The sequence below is a fragment of the Saccopteryx bilineata genome, chromosome 7 (genome assembly GCF_036850765.1).
Source record: "Saccopteryx bilineata isolate mSacBil1 chromosome 7, mSacBil1_pri_phased_curated, whole genome shotgun sequence".
Taxonomy (NCBI): Eukaryota; Metazoa; Chordata; class Mammalia; order Chiroptera; family Emballonuridae; genus Saccopteryx; species Saccopteryx bilineata.
In genome coordinates, this window is record NC_089496.1 from 48,478,689 (window position 1) to 48,497,319 (window position 18,631).

Here is an 18,631-nt window from a genome sequence, read left to right on the forward strand (position 1 = left end):
CACTCACTGATTGCTGCGAGTGCAGAGTCTTAAAGCAGCCTTCTTCTGCGTGGGGCTCTTACACCGAACCAAGTGAAGGGGAACGCTAACATTACATAAACCAAGAAAAAACGAGTTCAAGACTGAGAGCAAAGGAAGCATTGCTCTCTCAGAAGTGCTCCCAAGAATGCCCATGAAGTATGGGAACTAAACCAAGACAGCCTAGTGGTGAGAGCAGGGGTCAGCCAGTTAGTGCCCGCAGGTCAGATCCAGCCCGTCACCTGCTTCTGGAGAGTCTTTGATCTGAGCATGAGTTTTACATTTTTAAATGTTTGAAAACATTTTTTTCAAAAGAAGAACATGTCAGGCCCTGGCCAGTTGTCTCAGTTATAGAGCGTCAGCCTGGTGCGTGGAAGTCCCAGGTTCGATTCCCGGCCAGGGCACACAGGAGAAGTGCCCATCTGCTTCTCCACTCTTCCCCCTCTCCTTTCTCTCTATCTCTCTCTTCCCCTCCCACAGCCAAGGCTCCATTGGAGCAAAGTTGGCCTGGGCGCTGAGGACGGCTCCACAGCCTCCGCCTCAGGCACTAGAATGACTCCAGTTGTAACAGAGCAATAGCCCAGAGGGGCAGAGCATCACCCCTGGTGGGCTTGCTGCGTGGATCCTGGTCGGGGCGCATGCAGGAATCTATCTGTCTCTGCCTCCCCACTTCTCACTTCAGAAAAATACAAAAAAAAAAAAAGAACATGTCATGAGACACATTGAAACTTTATGAACCTGTCAATCATGCAGACATCAGACTCACCAAAATAGATTCCGATCACTGGTCTCAAGTGGATGGGGGAGGGAGTGTTAATTAAGCATTGGCATTTTTTTGAAAGCTCACCTGATGATTTTAGTGAGAAACCAGGGAAGAGAACAACTGCAAGGACTTTGTGACATTGACCCCACACACTCCTGCTCTAGCCAGCCCCCTTCCATCAGGAGGTTCGCCGTGGCTCCTGACTCCCAGCTGGGTCTGCTGCCAACCCCGCCGGGCACCATCGGCAATGTATGCGGCTGCCCTGCTCAATTCCAGGCTTTCTCTCAAGGGCTCCTCTCAGACATACCCTATCGACTCTTCTCATTTCTGTGCTTCCTGGGGACCAAAAAGAAAAAGAATACACACACTTATTGAACACCTATTATGTGCCAAATCTTTATTAGTTTGTATAACCAACCTCTGTAACAAAAATCGGTCTCGGTGGCCTGACACCACAGTAAAGGTTTATTTCTTGTTCATTACAAAGCCCAGTATAAATTGGGGGTTAGGTTTTCTTCTGCAGCCTTATTTGGGGACCCAGGCCTCTTCCATTTAGTTTCTCCAACATCCTCTAGGTCGCCAGTGTCCACCACGGGACACTCTGCATCTAGGTGGGACATGAAGGAAGAGGAGAAAGGCGAAGGGCCACGAAGAAGGATTTTATGGACCAGGCCTAGAAGAAATGCCTATCCCTTCTCTACAATTCCTTTGGCCAGAAACTAGCCAGCAAGCCCCACCAAATGGCAAGAGGGGGTCTGAGAAGTAAAATGAGAAAAGAGTTTGGCAAATACAGATCCTTTGAAATCCTATTGTCTCCACTGTTTGGGCCAAATATGACCTCCAGGTCACCAGGTGCAGACACATTTTACACCTGTGTGCCAAGAGCCGAGGCAAACAAATCTGCCCAGGACCAGAGCGGTAACCGGCCATCGTAAGTCCAGGCTCACTCAATCACAGCACCTACACTCACTGCCAGGCCACAGGGGAAAGCTTTGCCCAGGAAGGAATACCTCATTGTCCTGAGGGCTGATGTTGCTGTTACCACTTACAGAAGGTTTAAGGGTATGAACAATTTTAATAGTGTGTTATAGCTCTGGCTTTAGAAAGCAAACCAAAAGAATAATTCATTTAGTAGTTGGAAATTACGTCACCGTGTGACATATGTATTTTTTTCTTTCTGTAGCTAAAAAACATAAACATAGAGACATACAAAAATTCCAGTATGTTAAAAGACAGGGGAAATAGCTGAGAGAAGTGAATAATCTTTTCAGGCCAGCAAAACTTACCACAGCAGAGAGGCCTGACGGGGACCCAGGGGACGGGGGATTAGGATAAATACAAGAGCATCCAAGGTTACAGTCTGCCTGGCAACAGGTCCCAGGTGGATAGTCCCTTATGGGTAGAACCAGCACACGCCTGCACTTGGGCTTGGGAAAGGGAGCTCCGGGTCTAACATTGCCAGGGCCACCATGCGCCAGGCACTGCACTCAGTATTTCACACATGCACCTGTCTCACTTCAACCCCTCTAATAAGTAACAAAGAATACAGCTATGTTGATGGATTTTCTTACTGCAGATCTGAAATCCCTGGAGAACGTAACTGCTCTCAGTGGCAACCTTAGCAACAGAATTATCAAGAGCACCAAGAATGCTGGAACCAAAGAGAATGGACAGGCAGCCCAAGGGGGTTTCTGACGCCAGCGTGCATGCAACTGTTTGGCGGAATGACGGGAACCAGGAAGATTCTCCTGTGTCTGGGGTCCGTGGGCAGCTCCATTCATCCAGGACTCGCTCCCAGCTCAGTGATTCTCTTCAAACAAAGACAGCAAACGTGTTCCTTATCATCTGCCAGCATGCACCTACACAGATACACACAGCTAGCCACACACACACACACACACACACACACACCACCTTTGTATCTGAGATGTGTCCTCTGCTCTTGATGATAATGATAAAGATGCTGGAGTTTTGGAGAAAATGTCACAGAAAAACACCGTTAGTGAGAGTAAAGATAAGCTGTATTTCGGGGGGGGGGGAGTGAATTACAGAGCAGGAGAGACAGTACGTCGCGATTATGTAAAATAGGGACTCCAGAAAGAGAGGAAGGAAATGTGCAAAATGGTAACAGTGATTACACTCAGTGCTGGGAGCAGAGGGGACTTGCATTCCCAGAGCCAGCGAGATCAGCTGGTCCTGTCCCCTGTGGACACAGGCTGGTGGCACCTGGTGGCCTCCCGCCCGGGGACCTTGGGAAAATTTAGTTCCTTCCTTTACGTGTCCTCCACATTTTCTACTCTGCTTTCATTTTTTTAAAATAAATAAATATTTTAAAAGTCAGTTGTTCATACAGACATGGGCATCGGAATTACTTCCTGTATTTTTCATGTGTGCAACATTTTGTCATTTAAAATACAGGTTAAAATGAGTGATCCTGAGCCAGATCAGTGACCCGTCCCTAGACTGCAGGCTTCCCGGGGGGGCTACTATGTCTTTTGTTCACCAATATATTCCCAGTACCTAGAACCATGCCTAGCCCCGAGTAGGCAGGGGTTGAATGAATACATGGATATTCTGGTTCTGACAGGAGCTTTGAGAAAAAAATATGGAAACGAACGTGCCAGCCTTCTAAGTCAGGGATGTGCTCTCACCGTGCCCCAGGAGTCAGGGTGCCATGGTCCGTCTCCAGCACTGATTGAGTGGAAAAGAATTCATATCCGTTGCCTACAAACCCCCTGGCCCCTCTTTTCAGAAGGGATGTCATCCCCCCCATCAAACCGGGACCTCGCGGGGAAGTCCTGTTCCCCCCCAGCATCAGTAATGTGACTGCTTATCTAGTGACATTTTATCGAACATTGGGCACGTTCACCACGCAAGGTGAGCTGACGCCCAAAGACACAGACGACGGACTCGTGCGGCTGGAGTCTTCGGTGGCGGTCGTGACTCCTATAAATTCCCCCTGGTGGGGGGAACACAGCCTCTGCGCTGACAGGGTGACTGACTGAAATCTCAGAACCGCAAAGCCGATGTTGATTGTTACATTGCTGCCCAAAAAACTCCACCGGAGAATCAGACAGACTGTATTATCATGATAAAAGAAAGCAGTTATAGTTGGCAGCGAGTGGGAGGACTAATGATTTCATGCTGAAATGCTTTTGTCAGGTATTTTAGTTGCCAAAGGGTTTTTAAACTTTTTTTTTTTCATTGTGATATATTCTTGCGCGTACATTTGGCAACCGAGTTTTTAACAAAATGCCTCTCGAACCCACAAAGGGCTTTCGGGAAACACGGAGGCGATCTGGTTCCCTCTCTCCACCAGCCTCTTGGCTGAATGAACTGTCCCTCTGATTTTAGAGTGATCCTTCAAACCACAGAGCGTCGCCGTGGGCACGTGGCCCGCACGCAGCAGACGCTGTCGGGATCCGCTCAACGTGCGTGACAACTGAAGCAAATCACTAGGAACACTGAAGCGCTGCCGTGTGACAATAATACGTGGAAAAGGGCACGAGTGCGGTGTTAATTCACTGATCAAACTGGAAGAAGTGAGGGAAAAGTCATTGGGTCCCTCCGGGAGTTTTCTCCATTTCTCACTCGTGTGTGTTGAGCTCCGCGCTGTGGTCCAGGGCCCTGCCGGACCTTCCCAGCCACAGTACCGCCTGGAGCCCTCACCTCGATCCCTGATACCCACGGGAAGAAACGGACGTGGGCTTCAGCAAGGGGAGCATGAGACGTAAATGGGGTCCGTCTGACTCCTCTCCCGGCCTCCACCTACCATACCAGGCTGCCTCTCCTCATCCTCCCAAAGAGATACAGTCTCTCTCTGGAGCCCACTCTTGCTGTTTCAACCTCTTTCTTTTTAAATCAAGTCCACAGCAGTTAATAAGCAGGAGGAGATGGGTGCCAGTTAGAGCCCACAGGTGGGCAGGCCCTATTCCCTTCCCACCCCCACCCCTGGAATACAGAACTGTGCCCCGATGTTTACTGCCCTTGACCTGCCCTAGAGGTTCCCGTCCTGGGGAGGGACCCCCAAGGTTCTCCCCCAACCCCGCTCCCCAAGGACCCTGTGGGCTTGGTTCCCTCCACAGCATTGGCACAGGCCCCCAGCACCGGCCACTTCGGCCTCCTGCTGCGCAACGGGAAATGAGAAAACCCAAGTGTCATGACGATGACCCACGCTGACATCAGCCGCCCCTCAGAGGACTGCGGCCCTGCGGCCCTGGTACTCAGATGAACCCTGGAAAGCTCTCAGGAGAGGAGGCTGAGATCTCCCGGGAGGATGGGAAGGGGTCCGGCTGCCTTGAAGGAGCAGGAGGGGGGAGAGGAAGGAGAAGATGCCGAGAGTCCCCAGAGGCCCAGCGTCCAAGCTCCACGGTCACCCCAGCGGGGCCAGGCTCTGGGACACTGCCCTGCCTTTGGGCAGCTCACAGTGAGCAGACGATCATCTAAAGAGGTGTTAACAGACAGGAGGTGAGGGGGGGCCCAGCATGAGGGCCGTAGTCCAGCCCACAGCTTCCTGCAGGAGATAACATTAACACTAGTCTCTTTTATTTTTAGATAAAAGTGATAAAGAAGGCATGGACAAAAGTGATAGGGTTTTTTGGGTATTTTTACATTACTAGTGTCATTTTCATCCGAACCGAACTCACATCCTTTCTATCCTACACAGACGTTACCAGCAGCCAGGGTCAAATCCTGGTGCAGCTCTTACTGGCTGGATGCCCTTGGGCTCTGCCTCAGTTTCCCCATATGGCTGTGTGCGGACTAAATGACCTAGAGCGTGAACAGAGCTGGGAGCAGTGTCTGGCATGGTAACAGTATCTATCAGCTACTGTTACTGCCGGCATTATTGTTTCCACACCCTAGGCATGTCGGTGCACCTTTGACACAGTAACCTGGGGGTGGGGGGGTCACAGGTCAGGGACAGGGTCAGAGAGGGGGACAGACCACCCGAGCAGCTAGTTAGTGCCGTTCTGACTGCCCGTGTTATCCCCAATGCTTCACGGCACTTTATAAAGTTGTTTTAAAACCCTGAACTCTAAAGAAAGTTTCTTCAAAGCCTTGCTGGCCCCAAAACTCCTTTCACAGAAACAAGGAGGGAAATGGCGCTAGGAGGTGAAGTGACGGAACAGAGGGTGGGGAGGGTTAACTTGGGGACACTTAGAATCCCAACGGAGTCTCCTCCTGAGTATGATTTTAAAAAAACAAAGACCCTCCGCACTCCAAAGTCTCCCAGGGTTCCTCTGTCCCACAGTCCCCAAACGCCCGCAGCCACAGCACCTGGAACCTCACGTGGAAGACGGGCTCTCTCTGCTGCAGCTAGGGCCACAGGCTGCGGTCCACCCGGCCGTGCTTACCGCCAGCACCGCTAGGGGCGCCCTGCGCTGGGAGGTCTCCACCGGGCCTTCTTCAGATGCCCTGCCCGGTGGTCGTCTGTTTCCGCCAGGACCCACCCCCTAACTGGCAGAAGTGACCGGGGTGGAGGACAGTGAGCGCAGTAGCAATTCAGGCAAGAGAGCATGAAATGAGAAGCCACGAGGACGTTGAGATGGACCACACTGCCCGGATACGCCCCCACTGAGACCGCGCGGGGTCCTGCAGCGAGGCCTCCAGGTGGCCCAGACACCTGCAGCTCTGGGATTGGAAACCCCTGGGGAACTCCCGGGAGACAAGGCCGGTCCCGGGCGGGCGAAGGGCTCGGGATTGCGGCTCACTAGACTCAAGCCGCAGCCCCCGCTAGGGCTGGGAGAAGCGTGGGCGCCGAGTCCGGTGTTTCCGTCGCGTCAGTGGGATGCACAGTGCCTGTGCTTGCTTCCGCTGTCGCGGGAGCTGAGGACAGAGATTGTTTGGAGGATGTCGAACCCTGTTGGTTGTGCACAGTGGGGCTTACCTTGCTCTCCTGCGCCCTGGGGTGTCCCCGCGGCTTCCCCTGGGCTGTCTGACCCCTCTGCAGCCTCCGTCCTCCTGGCTCCTGCCTCTGTCCCCAAGGAGAAAGAAACGTGGCCCGTTAGGCACGGGAAGATCACCGGAGGAACTTGTCCCCGGTTCCTTGCTGGGGTATCTAATACAGGTGACTAGCTCCTGTCCTGACTTTTGACTCTGGCTGTCCGGCAGTCACATGCCCAGCTCCCTCCGGGCTGGCTTTCTGCCCCTCCCCCTGCCCTGTAAACACCGGTGTTCCCACGGGTTCTGTTATAGGCCCCTCTTCCCCGCCCAGTAGCCTCCATCCCCCTGGGCACTGCTGACTCCTGTCTCTCCAGCCAGCACGTGAAGGGACTGAGCCATCTGGGCAGTTGGCAGGCCATCCCTGAGAAAAGGACCAGCTGGGGAAGTGTAAGGGGCTTCCTCCAGACCTCAGGGATGATGCCCAATGGCAAATACGTCTGGTCCAGAGGAGGCAGGAATGGAAACGTAGGCCAAACTGCTATAGGATGTCATCTGCCACAACTCTGAGTAGTTCGGGCTCCAGTTTTCCAAATGGAAAGATAAACTCAGAGAGGTGAAATCATACGCCCAAGGTCGTGGAGCTCCTAAGTGGTAGAGTCAGGATTTGAACATGGGTCCTCAGCAGGCCCAGTGCACTTTTTTCCTCCCCACAGACCACCCCCCCGGGGGGGGTGTGAAGGCCAAAAAGTTTAGTCCATTAGAAAGTGGAAATACTCCTACATAAATTTTTCTTCAGGTGGTGTTTAATTGCACCTACTTTGGCACAGTCTGTATGCCTCCTGAGCATAGTTAGTTAAATAAAACACGAATACACGTTTTATTATCCCAAAATCCAAAACGAACAGGGTAGATAAAAGACCCACCAGGACGCCATGGGCTTGGACACAGAGCACAGTTTGCCTGCGCACAACCCGCTGAGCTGGGGAGGGGTGAGCCGAGGTGATTGTAGGCCCATTGAAAGAGTGTTTATTTGCCAAACAGGGACTCTTCCTCCTACAAGTTGACAGATTATTCACTCACCAAACATTCTGTAGAGTTCATGACAGTTTGGGTTTCACTAGGACCACCCCAACGTACAGTGTATTTTGAGAATGACAACTGCTTATGAATTTTGTGAATTTCAAGTATTGTGTTTATCGTATATATTAAAGATTGTATAAGAATAGAATGGCTTTTTTTTTTCCTTGTCCAATGCATTTTCACCTTCTTTTGTGAAGCAGCCTGTCTCTGAGCACAATCACAGGAGGTGAGCCTCTGAGTGGGATGGGACTGTCTGTGACTTGCCACAGGTGAATTCCGAAAGGAACAAGAACTCACAAGAGGCAGGGTGACCGTGGAAGTGGGAGAGGGAAGACTGAGGGATCACAATCCCTGTCATTGTCACATTACTTTTGGATGGCTGTGGGACTGTCGCCGTGTCATGTGAGTTTCTCCAGAATGCACACAATAGCTGCTCCAGAGTCACAGACCCTTCCCAACCTTTTCCTGCATCATTCAGTAATCCAAGTTGATTCCTAAAGCGAAACACTGAGGAACACTCCAGCAGACACCAGGGAGGAAAGAGAGAGAATTCTGATAGCAGGGCTGCTACTAACTTGACATGAAATCGGATTAATGCTAATTATTTGTCAAATTCAGTTTCTATGTTTACCAAGTGGCCTAACTTTTGGAGAGCGGGGTTCTTTCTACGAACGCCTGCCGAAGTAACCGTTAACCTTCCCCGTCCATCCACACTCTGCCAACCCCACCGGCCCTATTCAAGTCCCAGCTGTGGCGAAAGCCTGACTCCAGCCCACAGGACTGGTCCTTTCTCTACCTCCATTGACACTTTTGCTCATGTGATTAGCACTTCATATACATATCAAATGTATTAAATACCTCCCACATGACATGTGCCAGGCAATCTGATGGTGATTGAAGACAAAATACATACTGGTAATAGCTGAATCCACTGAGTGCTTATTAAGGGCAGGTGCTGGTCTAGGTGGGTTTGTGTATATTAAATTATTTCACCCTTGCGCTCTATGAGAAATGTCCTACTATTTCCCCAATTCTACTGACGAAGTAAACGGAGTCACTCAGTAATCTGCTCAGGGTTATGCAGATCATAAGTGATAGAACCAGAATTCAAGGAGCTCATCATTGAATAAAAGACAGAAGATGACACAAAAGTGTGATGCAGTTGAGCGCACTGAGGATGGGTGACTAACACCGACTCACAGAGCTTAGTAGGAATTCACCAGGAAGGTATCGATGTGAGGAGATACTCCAGCAATTTTGACAGTTTAGTAATCAACATTATATCTAACTCCAAACTTCTCCTAGCTCTACCATTCTATAAATCAATGAGTAGGGAGGAAAAAAATCAATGAGTAGGGTTGGGTTATACTCTAAAAATTTACTCGGCCTGGGCTTGTAATGAATGTTGTTGTGCTGGTAAACCAGTTTCCCGGGGCTGAATAAGCCATGGGGGGGGGGGGGGGTTAAAGAGACTTGATTTGTAGTTGCAGGTGTCCATTGCCAATTTCTGTGGTGTAAATACTTCCATCAAGGCAGATTTCAGCTACCAGCCAGACATCACTTAAGGAGACTTTAAAAGATCAGCCAGAGAAGAAACAAGAGAATGTGGCAGCCTAAAAACCAAGTAGAAAAGGAGAAAGTGGTCAACCAAGCCCAACGCCTATGACAGGTCAAATAAAGAGAAGGACTAATAATTGACTACTGGATTTATTAGCAATGTTCAAATCAGTGGTTGCACCTTAACTAGAGCAGTTTCAGGGAGGACAGAGGCAAAACCTTTGTCAGAGTGGGTTTAAAAGGAAAGGAAGGGGAAGAAATTATATAGACAGAGAATTGTTTGGAGATGTTTTGTTGCCCACTGATGCAGAGCAAAGGAGCAGCAGCTGGTGGGTACAAGGCATGGAGGAAACATTGTTTAAGGTGACAGAATAACAGCATGTTTACATGCGGACGAGGACGATTCGGTCTCAAGGGGAAAATGAATGACGCAGAGAGTGGAAAGGGAGAGTTCCCAGAGAGATGCTCCTGACAACTGGGATTAGAATCTAGTACAAAAGTGCACGCCCCACAAATGGCACCGCAGTCCACCTAATAGCATGGGCAAAACACCTAGGTGTCAACCTTGTTCCCTATTTACCTAACCTCTCCCACCCACAACACATGCACACACACACACACACACACACACACACACACACACACACACGCCCGTAACCTAGCAATGATCTCCATTGGTCATTCAGCCAAAATCTAACCATTTCTGACCGCCTCCACTACTATCGTCCTAATCCGAGGCAAATTTATTTCTCTATGGGCTACACAATAGTTCCTTGCCCTTTCTATTTTCAAGGGAAACTTTTGATTAAAGTATAACACGCATATAGAAAAGTACCCATGGCCCTGGCCGATTGGCTCAGCAGTAGAGTGTCAGCCCGGCATGTGGAAGTCCCAGGTTTGATTACCAGCCAGGGCACACAGGAGAAGCACCCATCTGCTTCTCCACCCTCCACCCTCTCCTTTCTCTCTCTCTCTCTTCCCCTCCCACAGCCAGGCTCCATTAGAGCAAAGTTGGCCAGGGCGCTGAGGATGACTCCATGGCCTCTACCTCAGGTGCTAGAATGGCTCCGGCTGCAATGGAGTGACACCCCAGATGGGCAGAGCATTGCCCTCTAGTGGGCTTGCCAGGTGGATCCCTTGCTCACTTCCTTGCCAACACTTGATACTATGCTTTTCTCCTGTTAGCCGTTCCGGTGGTGTGTGGTGCTATCTCATTGTGGTTGTAGATAAAGAACCTTTTAATTAGTCTCCCTGCTTCCCCTTCTGCACATACAGGAGTCCCTGTCTGCCGTCCCCCACACTTCTCATTTTGGAAAAATACAAAAATAAAATAAAAATTAAAAAAAGAAAAGTACCCAAATCATAAGTACACTGCTCAATCAATTTCCACAAAGTGAACATACCTGTCTCAAGTGTAACCTAGCAGGGGTCCCCAAACTTTTTACACAGGGAGCCAGTTCACTGTCCCTCAGACCATTGGAGGGCCGCCACATACAGTGCTCCTCTCACTTACCACCAATGAAAGAGATGCCCCTTCCAGAAGTGCGGCGGGAGGCCGGATAAATGGCCTCAGGGGGCCGCATGCGGCCCACGGGCCGTAGTTTGGGGACGCCTGACCTAGAGCAAGAAACAGGGCCCATCAGCGTCCCCAGAAGTCTCTCCCAGCTGCTCCCCACGCACTCACCACCACCCCACTAGCCATTCCGGTGGTGTGTGGTGCTATCTCATTGTGGTTCTAGTTAAAGAACCTTTTAATTAGTCTCCCTGCTTCCCCTTCTGCCCCACTCCAAATTAAAACCAGAAAAATGTTTTCAGGCACAAACCAGAGCATCCCACTCCCCTTCTTACAGCATCCAGTGGCTCCCATCGTACTGGGGATGAGCTCAAACCTGTCCCAGCCTTCAAGTCGCGGCACGACCCGGCTTCTACCCACCCATCCAGCTTCATCTCGCACCCACCCCACTGTGCGCCCAGGTACACTCGCCTCCCTTCACTCCCTGGAGCAAGCTCAGTGCCCTCCCACCCGGGGATCTCTCCCTGGAGCAAGCCCAGTGCCCTCCCACCCGGGGGTCTCTCCCTGGAGCAAGCCCAGTGCCCTCCCACCCGGGGATCTCTCCCTGGAGCAAGCCCAGTGCCCTCCCACCCAGGGGTCTCTCCCTGGAGCAAGCCCAGTGCCCTCCCACCCGGGGATCTCTCCCTGGAGCAAGCCCAGTGCCCTCCCACCCAGGGGTCTCTCCCTGGAGCAAGCCCAGCCCCACTCCCCATCCCCACCCCGACTTCTTGCATGCCTAACCGCTATTAATCCTTCAGGACCCAACTTACAAATCACCTTCTCAGGTGAGAACTCTTACCTGACCTCCCTATCCGGAGTTTATCTCGTCTGCAGCACCTACCCATCTCCACGTATCTTTTATATATATATAGAGAGAGAGAGAGTCAGAGAGAGGGACAGATAAGGACAGACAGAAAGAAAGGGAGAGAGATGAGAAGCATCAATTCTTCATTGCGGCATCTTAGTTGTTCATTGATTGCTTTCTCAAACGTGCCTTGATGAAGGGGGGGGCTACAGCAGACCAAGTGACCACTTGCTCAAGCCAGTGACCTTTGGGCTCAAGCTGGTGAGCTGTGCTCAAGTCGGCAACCTCGGGGTTTCAAATCTGGGTCCTCCGCATCCCAGTCCAACGCTCTATCCACTGCACCACCATCTGGTCGGGCCACATAACCTATTTCTTATTCACTTGTTCACATCCTCCCTTATCCATCCACTAGCTCAGGAGAGCCTGGAGGGCAAGCACACGGCTCGCTCGGTCTCTATGGCATGCCCAGTACCTGGCACATTGTGGGAGCTCAATACATTCCTCTCAGCTGATTGATCTAGTAAACAGTATCCCTGTCTGGGGAGGTCTAAGCTGAGCAGCCCTTTCTCACTGAGGAAAATAAAGCAAAATGTTCTGAGCTGTTCAGAGGAGAAGCATCACTTGCTGACGGTTCATCAGCCATTGTTTACTGAGCACCTGCTACGGAGGGGGGTGAGCCCCACACACCCTGCGACAGACAGACAGCACATCAGCGCCTCCTCGCAGTGGCCGACGAGCTTTCAATCTAGTCTGGATGACCTTGAGGTGCCCGGAGCCGCCCCCTGCCTGCTTCTGACCACTTTCCATAGGTTCGTCTTGACTTCAGAGGCGGGCACCATGGAAATAAACCTGCCCAGTGTTTTCATTCAGAAAGTTGGGGGTGGGGGGGATTCTGATCATAATGCTACTGAATTATCACTTACAAATGTGGGAATTGATAACAGAAAATAACAACCACCCCTAACTCTACGGCCCAGAAAAACCGAGGGCTCTCCTCCAAGCCTTCGCCCTTCATTCGCTCCTTTATTGTCCGAGTCGTTCAAGAGGCCCAGGAGAGACGTGTCTGCAGTTATAAAGTCAGGCGTTTGGGGGATTCTCGTTATTCAGGCTGTAAGTGGTACTTAATGGGTTGGGAATAGATTGGAGATGGATTATTAAGAGCTCCAGGGTTTGGACCTGTTTCCAGGTCACTTGTTCAAATCACCTTCCACACCTGGCTTCTGTCTCCCGTTCCAGGACACCGAGGAGCTTGGCAGTTCCTATAGGAACTCTGCAAACACTGCCTCGTATCTCCCAGAAGAACCCATGAATTCAGAAGCCACCGTCGGCCATTTTTTCTCAGAAAACGGGAGACTGGACAAAGAGCCCTCCGTACAGGACCACCCAGAGCTGGACGCCTTCTACAACTTCCTTCGTCTCCACAGCGCCCCTAGAGGTAAGAATTATTATCGCCGTTTGCACTTGAGGACATTGAGGCTCGGTGATGTTAAGTGAACTGTCCAGGGTCCCATTCAGTAAGTGGCTGGATCGAGCTGGAACCCAGGCGCCTCTGGCTCCATGGCCTTCTTCAGCGGCACTGCGGACATCACCCTGGCCGTGAACAGTGGGAATCCAAAGAGGAAGAACAGAGGACCTTCCTGGGCTGGATTGAAACTTGCTCGTGAGCCCACAGTGCTGCACAGACTGCCCGACGGGGACTGGGGAAATCGTCCAGTTAATTGAGATCATCACAGGGTTAGATCACTACTTAATAGACTAGCAGGACACGGGGGACGCGGCCTCAATACAGCCGGCATCGCAAAGCGCCCTCTTCTCTCTTTCCCGGGATGACATCGTTCGGGGTGTCAAGCTGCAGGCCGCCACCTTGGGTGCCTGTGTGTTAAATAACCCACATTTGGGGAAGGCGCTGGGTTGCTGAGAGAGGGGGGAGACCAGCTCCGGAGCCCCAGGCCAAGACTCACTCCACTGTGGACCTCAGTGCTGGCAGGAGAGGTGAGGAGCGGGGCATAGGAACAGGACTGACCCCCAACCTTGTTTTGTCCCCAGAACAGCAGTGCCCAGAGTTTTGTAGAAATGCTCTGGGCGGGAGGGAGGTTAAGACCAGAGAACCGAGAACCGCACCTGCTAACCCAGGGGAGTTTCCCAACTAAAACCTCAGGCCAGGACCTTGGCGCCCCGGGGAGATGGTGCTGCTTCCAGTCTGGCTGGGATCCCCGCCCCTTCCTGCCGCTCACACGCTTTGCCTCCTCTTTTGAACGCTGAAGTTGCGTGCGCTGTTTTCCTTTCAAAACCAGGTCAGGTGGCCTCGGGGCTAGTGTGAGCTCCATCCCTCGAAATATCCCGCAAAGGATGGATGGATGACCACTTGACAGGGGCTGGATTCGGACGAGCAGGAGGCATTAATTCAATCACTTGCTCAAACTTTACAACTGTTTATTGAGCCGTGCTGGGGACAACCTTGGCCTGACCCCTTTGTGAAATGGACCGGTCAGCGGAGAAGACGGACATGAAAGTAGAGGCAGAAAGACACAGGTCACGGCCCACTGTGATTCATGCTGCAAAGGGAAGAACGAGGGTTATGAGGGGTAACGACAGGGAGAGTGGAGAACTGGAAGCAGGCGTTCAAGTTTAAGTTAAAACAGCCCACTGTGGCTCTCGCCGGTTGGCTCAGTGGCAGAGCATCGGCCTGGCGTGCAGGAGTCCCGGGTTCGATTTCCAGCCAGGGCACACAGGAGAAGCGTCCATCTGCTTCTCCACCCCTCCCCCTCTCCTTCCTCTCTGTCTCTCTCTTCCCCTCCTGCAGCCAAGGCTCCAATGGAGCAAAGTTTGCCCAGGAACTGAGGATGGCTCTGTGGCCTCTGCCTCAGGCGCTAGAATGGCTCTGGTTGCAGCAGAGCGATGCCCCAAGATGGGCAGAGCATCACCCCCTGGTGAGCATGCCCGGTGGATCCCGGTCGGGCACATGCGGGAGTCTGTCTGACTGCCTCGTTTCCAACTTCGGAAAAAATACAAAAAACAAAACAAAACAAAAAAAACAGCCCACTGTGGCGGGTGGAGGCCTGTTTGGAAGCCGTCCCATTGGCCTGGGGAAGCACTGAGGGGCCTGGGGCCCCGTGCGGGCAGCGGAGGCGGGGCAAGTGACCCAACTGGATGCATCTCTTGGACATAAACTCGGCGGGACCTGGTGGGACAGGACAGGTGAGGACTTGGAGGACAGGGGAGGGAAAGGAGATGAATCCCAAGTTTGGGACAAGATTATCGGAAATTGTGAATTATAATACTGTAGAGGTCCCCAGACTATGGGGCTTCAAAACCCAGGTCAACGGGCCAGCCTACCCCTTAGAGAAGCACCGACCACCAGGAACACTACAGCCCTCGCTACCTAGCTCCTTCCCATGTCAGGGCTGTACGGAGAATGGCCCCCGGCCCCCCTTTCTGTCCTTCCTCCCTCCGTGTCACCCCTTCCCGAGTCCCAGGACCCTCATGCCTCCACCGCTACACTATCCGGGACCTATATCTACGGAAAGAACCCCCACAACCAAGAAGAAAAACACAGACAACCCATCAGAAAACAGGCAAATGATCTAAACAGGCATTTCCCAAAAGAGGATATCCAGATCACCAGTAGACATAAGAAAATGCTCGCTCCACCTCATTAGCCATTAGAGACACACAAAACAAAAGCATCACCAGCTACCACTGCAGACCCGCCGAGTGGCTGAAGGGAAAGGACTAACAATACCAAGTGTTGACAAAGATACAGAGTAACTAAACCTCTCAAATATTATTTATGGCAACTGAAACGGCTATAGCTTCTTTTAAAAAAGTGTTTAACAGGCCCTGGCCGGTTGGCTCAGTGGTAGAGTGTCGGCCTGGTGTGCAGAAGTCCCAGGTTCAATTCCCAGCCAGGGCACACAGGAGAAGCGCCCATCTGCTTCTCCACCCCTCCCCCTCTCCTTCCTCTCTGTCTCTCTCTTCCCCTCTCGCAGCCAAGGCTCCATTGGAGCAAAGATGGCCCGGGCACTGGGGATGGCTCCTTGGCCTCTGCCCCAGGCGCTAGAGTGGCTCTGGTCGCAACAGAGCGACGCCCCGGAGGGGCAGAGCATCGCCCCCTGGTGGGCAGAGCGTCGCCCCCTGGTGGGTGTGCCGGGTGGATCCTGGTGGGGCGCATGCGGGAGTCTGTCTGACTGTCTCTCCCCGTTTCCAGCTTCAGAAAAAAAAATACAAAAAATTAAAAAAAAAAAGTGTTTAACAGTTATCTACTAAAGCTGAACACATAGACAGTGATCCGAGAACCCACTCCTACACACTTATTCAACAGAAATATGTACGTATTTGTGTCAGGCGATCTATATGAGACTCACTATTCAGAACTCTCTAAACTTGGGGCAACGCAAACATTTATTGTAATGCCGGTGGCCGAGACCAGGCAGGTTCACAGTGAATTTGGGCAGAGGAACTGCAAAGCTAGAAAGCATCAGGCCACACCCGTTTATTGGAGGCTCGCAAAGACAGGCGAGCAAATAAGCAAAGGAAAACCTGCCTTTCACAATGAAGGGCGAGAGATTGGGAAAACCACACCTCGCAGTGGGGGACAGCGATCTGGGAGAATCGTCCCTGGGGGAAAGCACCCGTATCCTTACACAGACTATACACACATGGTGCTGCCACGTGCTCACGCACGAACCAGGCAAAGTGCTTGCAGCCGGTAAACCAGCGAGCAAGCCTAACACAGCTGTTTTCCCCACATCCATCCACAAGAGAATGGATAAAATAATTGCAATTCATTCATACAAAGAAACATTACATGTAAATGAAAGTGAATAAGTGAATGCCATATGCAAGAACATGGGTGACTCTCACAAACACAACGTTAAAAAATGAAGCCAAATGCAAAGTCGTATATTTTCTGATGCAATTTACATGAAGTTCAAAAACAGGCAAAACTAACCTACAGTGATAAAAATCAGGGAAGTGGGCACCTTTGGGGAGGGAGCAATGGTGACTAAGACTGCATGTGGGCAGATTTCTCCCAGGCTGGTAATGTTTTGTTTTGTTTTTTTCTTAATCAGGGTGCCAGCTACACAGGTGTGTTCATTTCCTGAAAATCCAGCCACCTGTACCTTGTGGTTTGTCTACATTTAAACATACCTGTTACACGTCAATAGCCATGTGCTCTGGAAACATCCAGAAGAGCACTAGCCTGTGGCCGCCAGAGGCAACACAGCTGCACTGAATGACCAGAATGACGTCAAGGTGAACCCAGGACAGAGCGAAGCCGTGCCAAGCATCAAGTTAAAGGAGTGAGGCTTAAAAAATAATAATAAATAGTAGCCTGACCAGGCGGTGGCACTGTGGATAGAGCCTCGAACTGGGATGCAGAGGACCCAGGTTTGAAACCCTGATGGCCCTGGCCGGTTGGCTCAGCGGTAGAGCGTCGGCCTGGCGTGCGGGGGACCCGGGTTTGATTCCCGGCCAGGGCACATAGGAGAAGCGCCCATTTGCTTCTCCACCCCCACCCCCTCCTTCCTCTCTGTCTCTCTCTTCCCCTCCCGCAGCCAAGGCTCCATTGGAGCAAAGATGGCCCGGGCACTGGGGATGGCTCCTTTGCCTCTGCCCCAGGCGCTAGAGTGGCTCTGGTCGTAACAGAGCGACGCCCCGGATGGGCAGAGCATCGCCCTCTGGTGGGCAGAGCGTAGCCCCTGGTGGGCGTGCCGGGTGGATCCCGGTTGGGCGCATGCGGGAGTCTGTCTGACTGTCTCTCCCCGTTTCCAGCTTCAGAAAAAAATACAAAAAAAAAAAAAAAAAAAAGAAACCCTGAGGTCACTGGCTTGAGCACAGGTTCACCAGCTTAAGCACAGGGTCGCTCGCTTGAGCGTGGGATCATAGACATGAACCCATGGTTGCTGGCTTGAGACCAAAGGTCGCTGTCTTGAGCACAAGGTCTCTGGCTTGAGCCCAAGGTCACTAGCTTAAGCAAGGGGTCATTCACTCTGCTGGCCCCCCCCAAGGCACATATGAGAAAGCAATCAATGAACAACTAAGGTGCCACAACAAAGAATCGATGCTTCTCATCTCTCTCTCCCTTCCTGTCTCCCTATCTGTCCCTCTCTCTGTCTCTGTCACACACACACACACACACACACACACACACAAACACAATAATAATAATAAATAGTAAAATTGTTGTATTTTCAAATATTCATTTTCTGAGCATTTTTTCAAGTTTTTGGCCTTGACCTATTATTATTACAACATTTGGCAGCCCATTTCTTTTCTGGCTGTAGGATCTGGCTCTGTTTTGGAGGTTTACAAAGGTATTATTTGTACCCCTTTCACAGTAGTCTTTTCACATGTGTATATGAACACACCCATCCACCCACAAGGATATGTACTGTACATAATACAAGGATTTGACTATAAAACAAGAATGATCCTGTAACCACCCACCGGATCAGTCTGACTGTGTTATCATCACACCTGGTCTCTGTGTGCGTGCTCCTGGCCACTGAGTGCTCATTAAAAAAAACCCCAGAAACTATCTGCGGAGCTGTCCTGGTCATCAAAGACCCGTGCTGTACAATGAAAAGTGCATGCTTTGGAGCCCGCCTCTTACCATCAATGGCCCCTGGACAAGTGAGTCCATCTCTTTCACTCGGTTTCTGCTCCTGCGAAAGGGAGGAAACACTCTTCGACTGTGGGACTAGAGCGAAAGTGAAATCACACCACTGACAGGACAGTTTCTCCGCACACACTAAGCCCTTTAATTGGCTAAACAGCTGTACCACGTACCACGTAGCAGGCGTTTTGTCTTGCGATTCTACCCATTTTAAAGCAAACACGTTAACGTTCTTTATTTGCTCCATAATTTAAGGGCAAAGGCTCAGTCCTTTGGAACTTGCTTCATAGATTGGACATTTTCAGATGGTGTTGTAAAATATGCCAGGCCCTGTCTTTCCAGAAAGCAAAGCCG

At 51.3% G+C, this 18,631-nt stretch overlaps 1 protein-coding gene across 8 annotated transcripts in view; it reads right to left on the reverse strand.

Moving 5' to 3' along the window:
- Nucleotides 1–18,631, reverse strand: part of PDE1C (phosphodiesterase 1C) — a 458,978-nt gene that overhangs the window by 403,325 nt on the left and 37,022 nt on the right. For 6 of the 8 annotated variants that reach the window (XR_010726522.1, XM_066238368.1, XM_066238367.1 and 3 more), the window contains exon 2: nucleotides 6,669–6,755. The exons of the other annotated variants lie outside the window; for them this stretch is intronic. Coding sequence is in view for 5 of the 6 variants with exons in the window: in XM_066238368.1 (XP_066094465.1) it covers nucleotides 6,669–6,755 (87 nt within the window). In the remaining variant the exon portion in view is untranslated. The remainder of the gene's footprint in view (nucleotides 1–6,668; nucleotides 6,756–18,631) is intronic. 8 annotated transcript variants of the gene reach the window in all.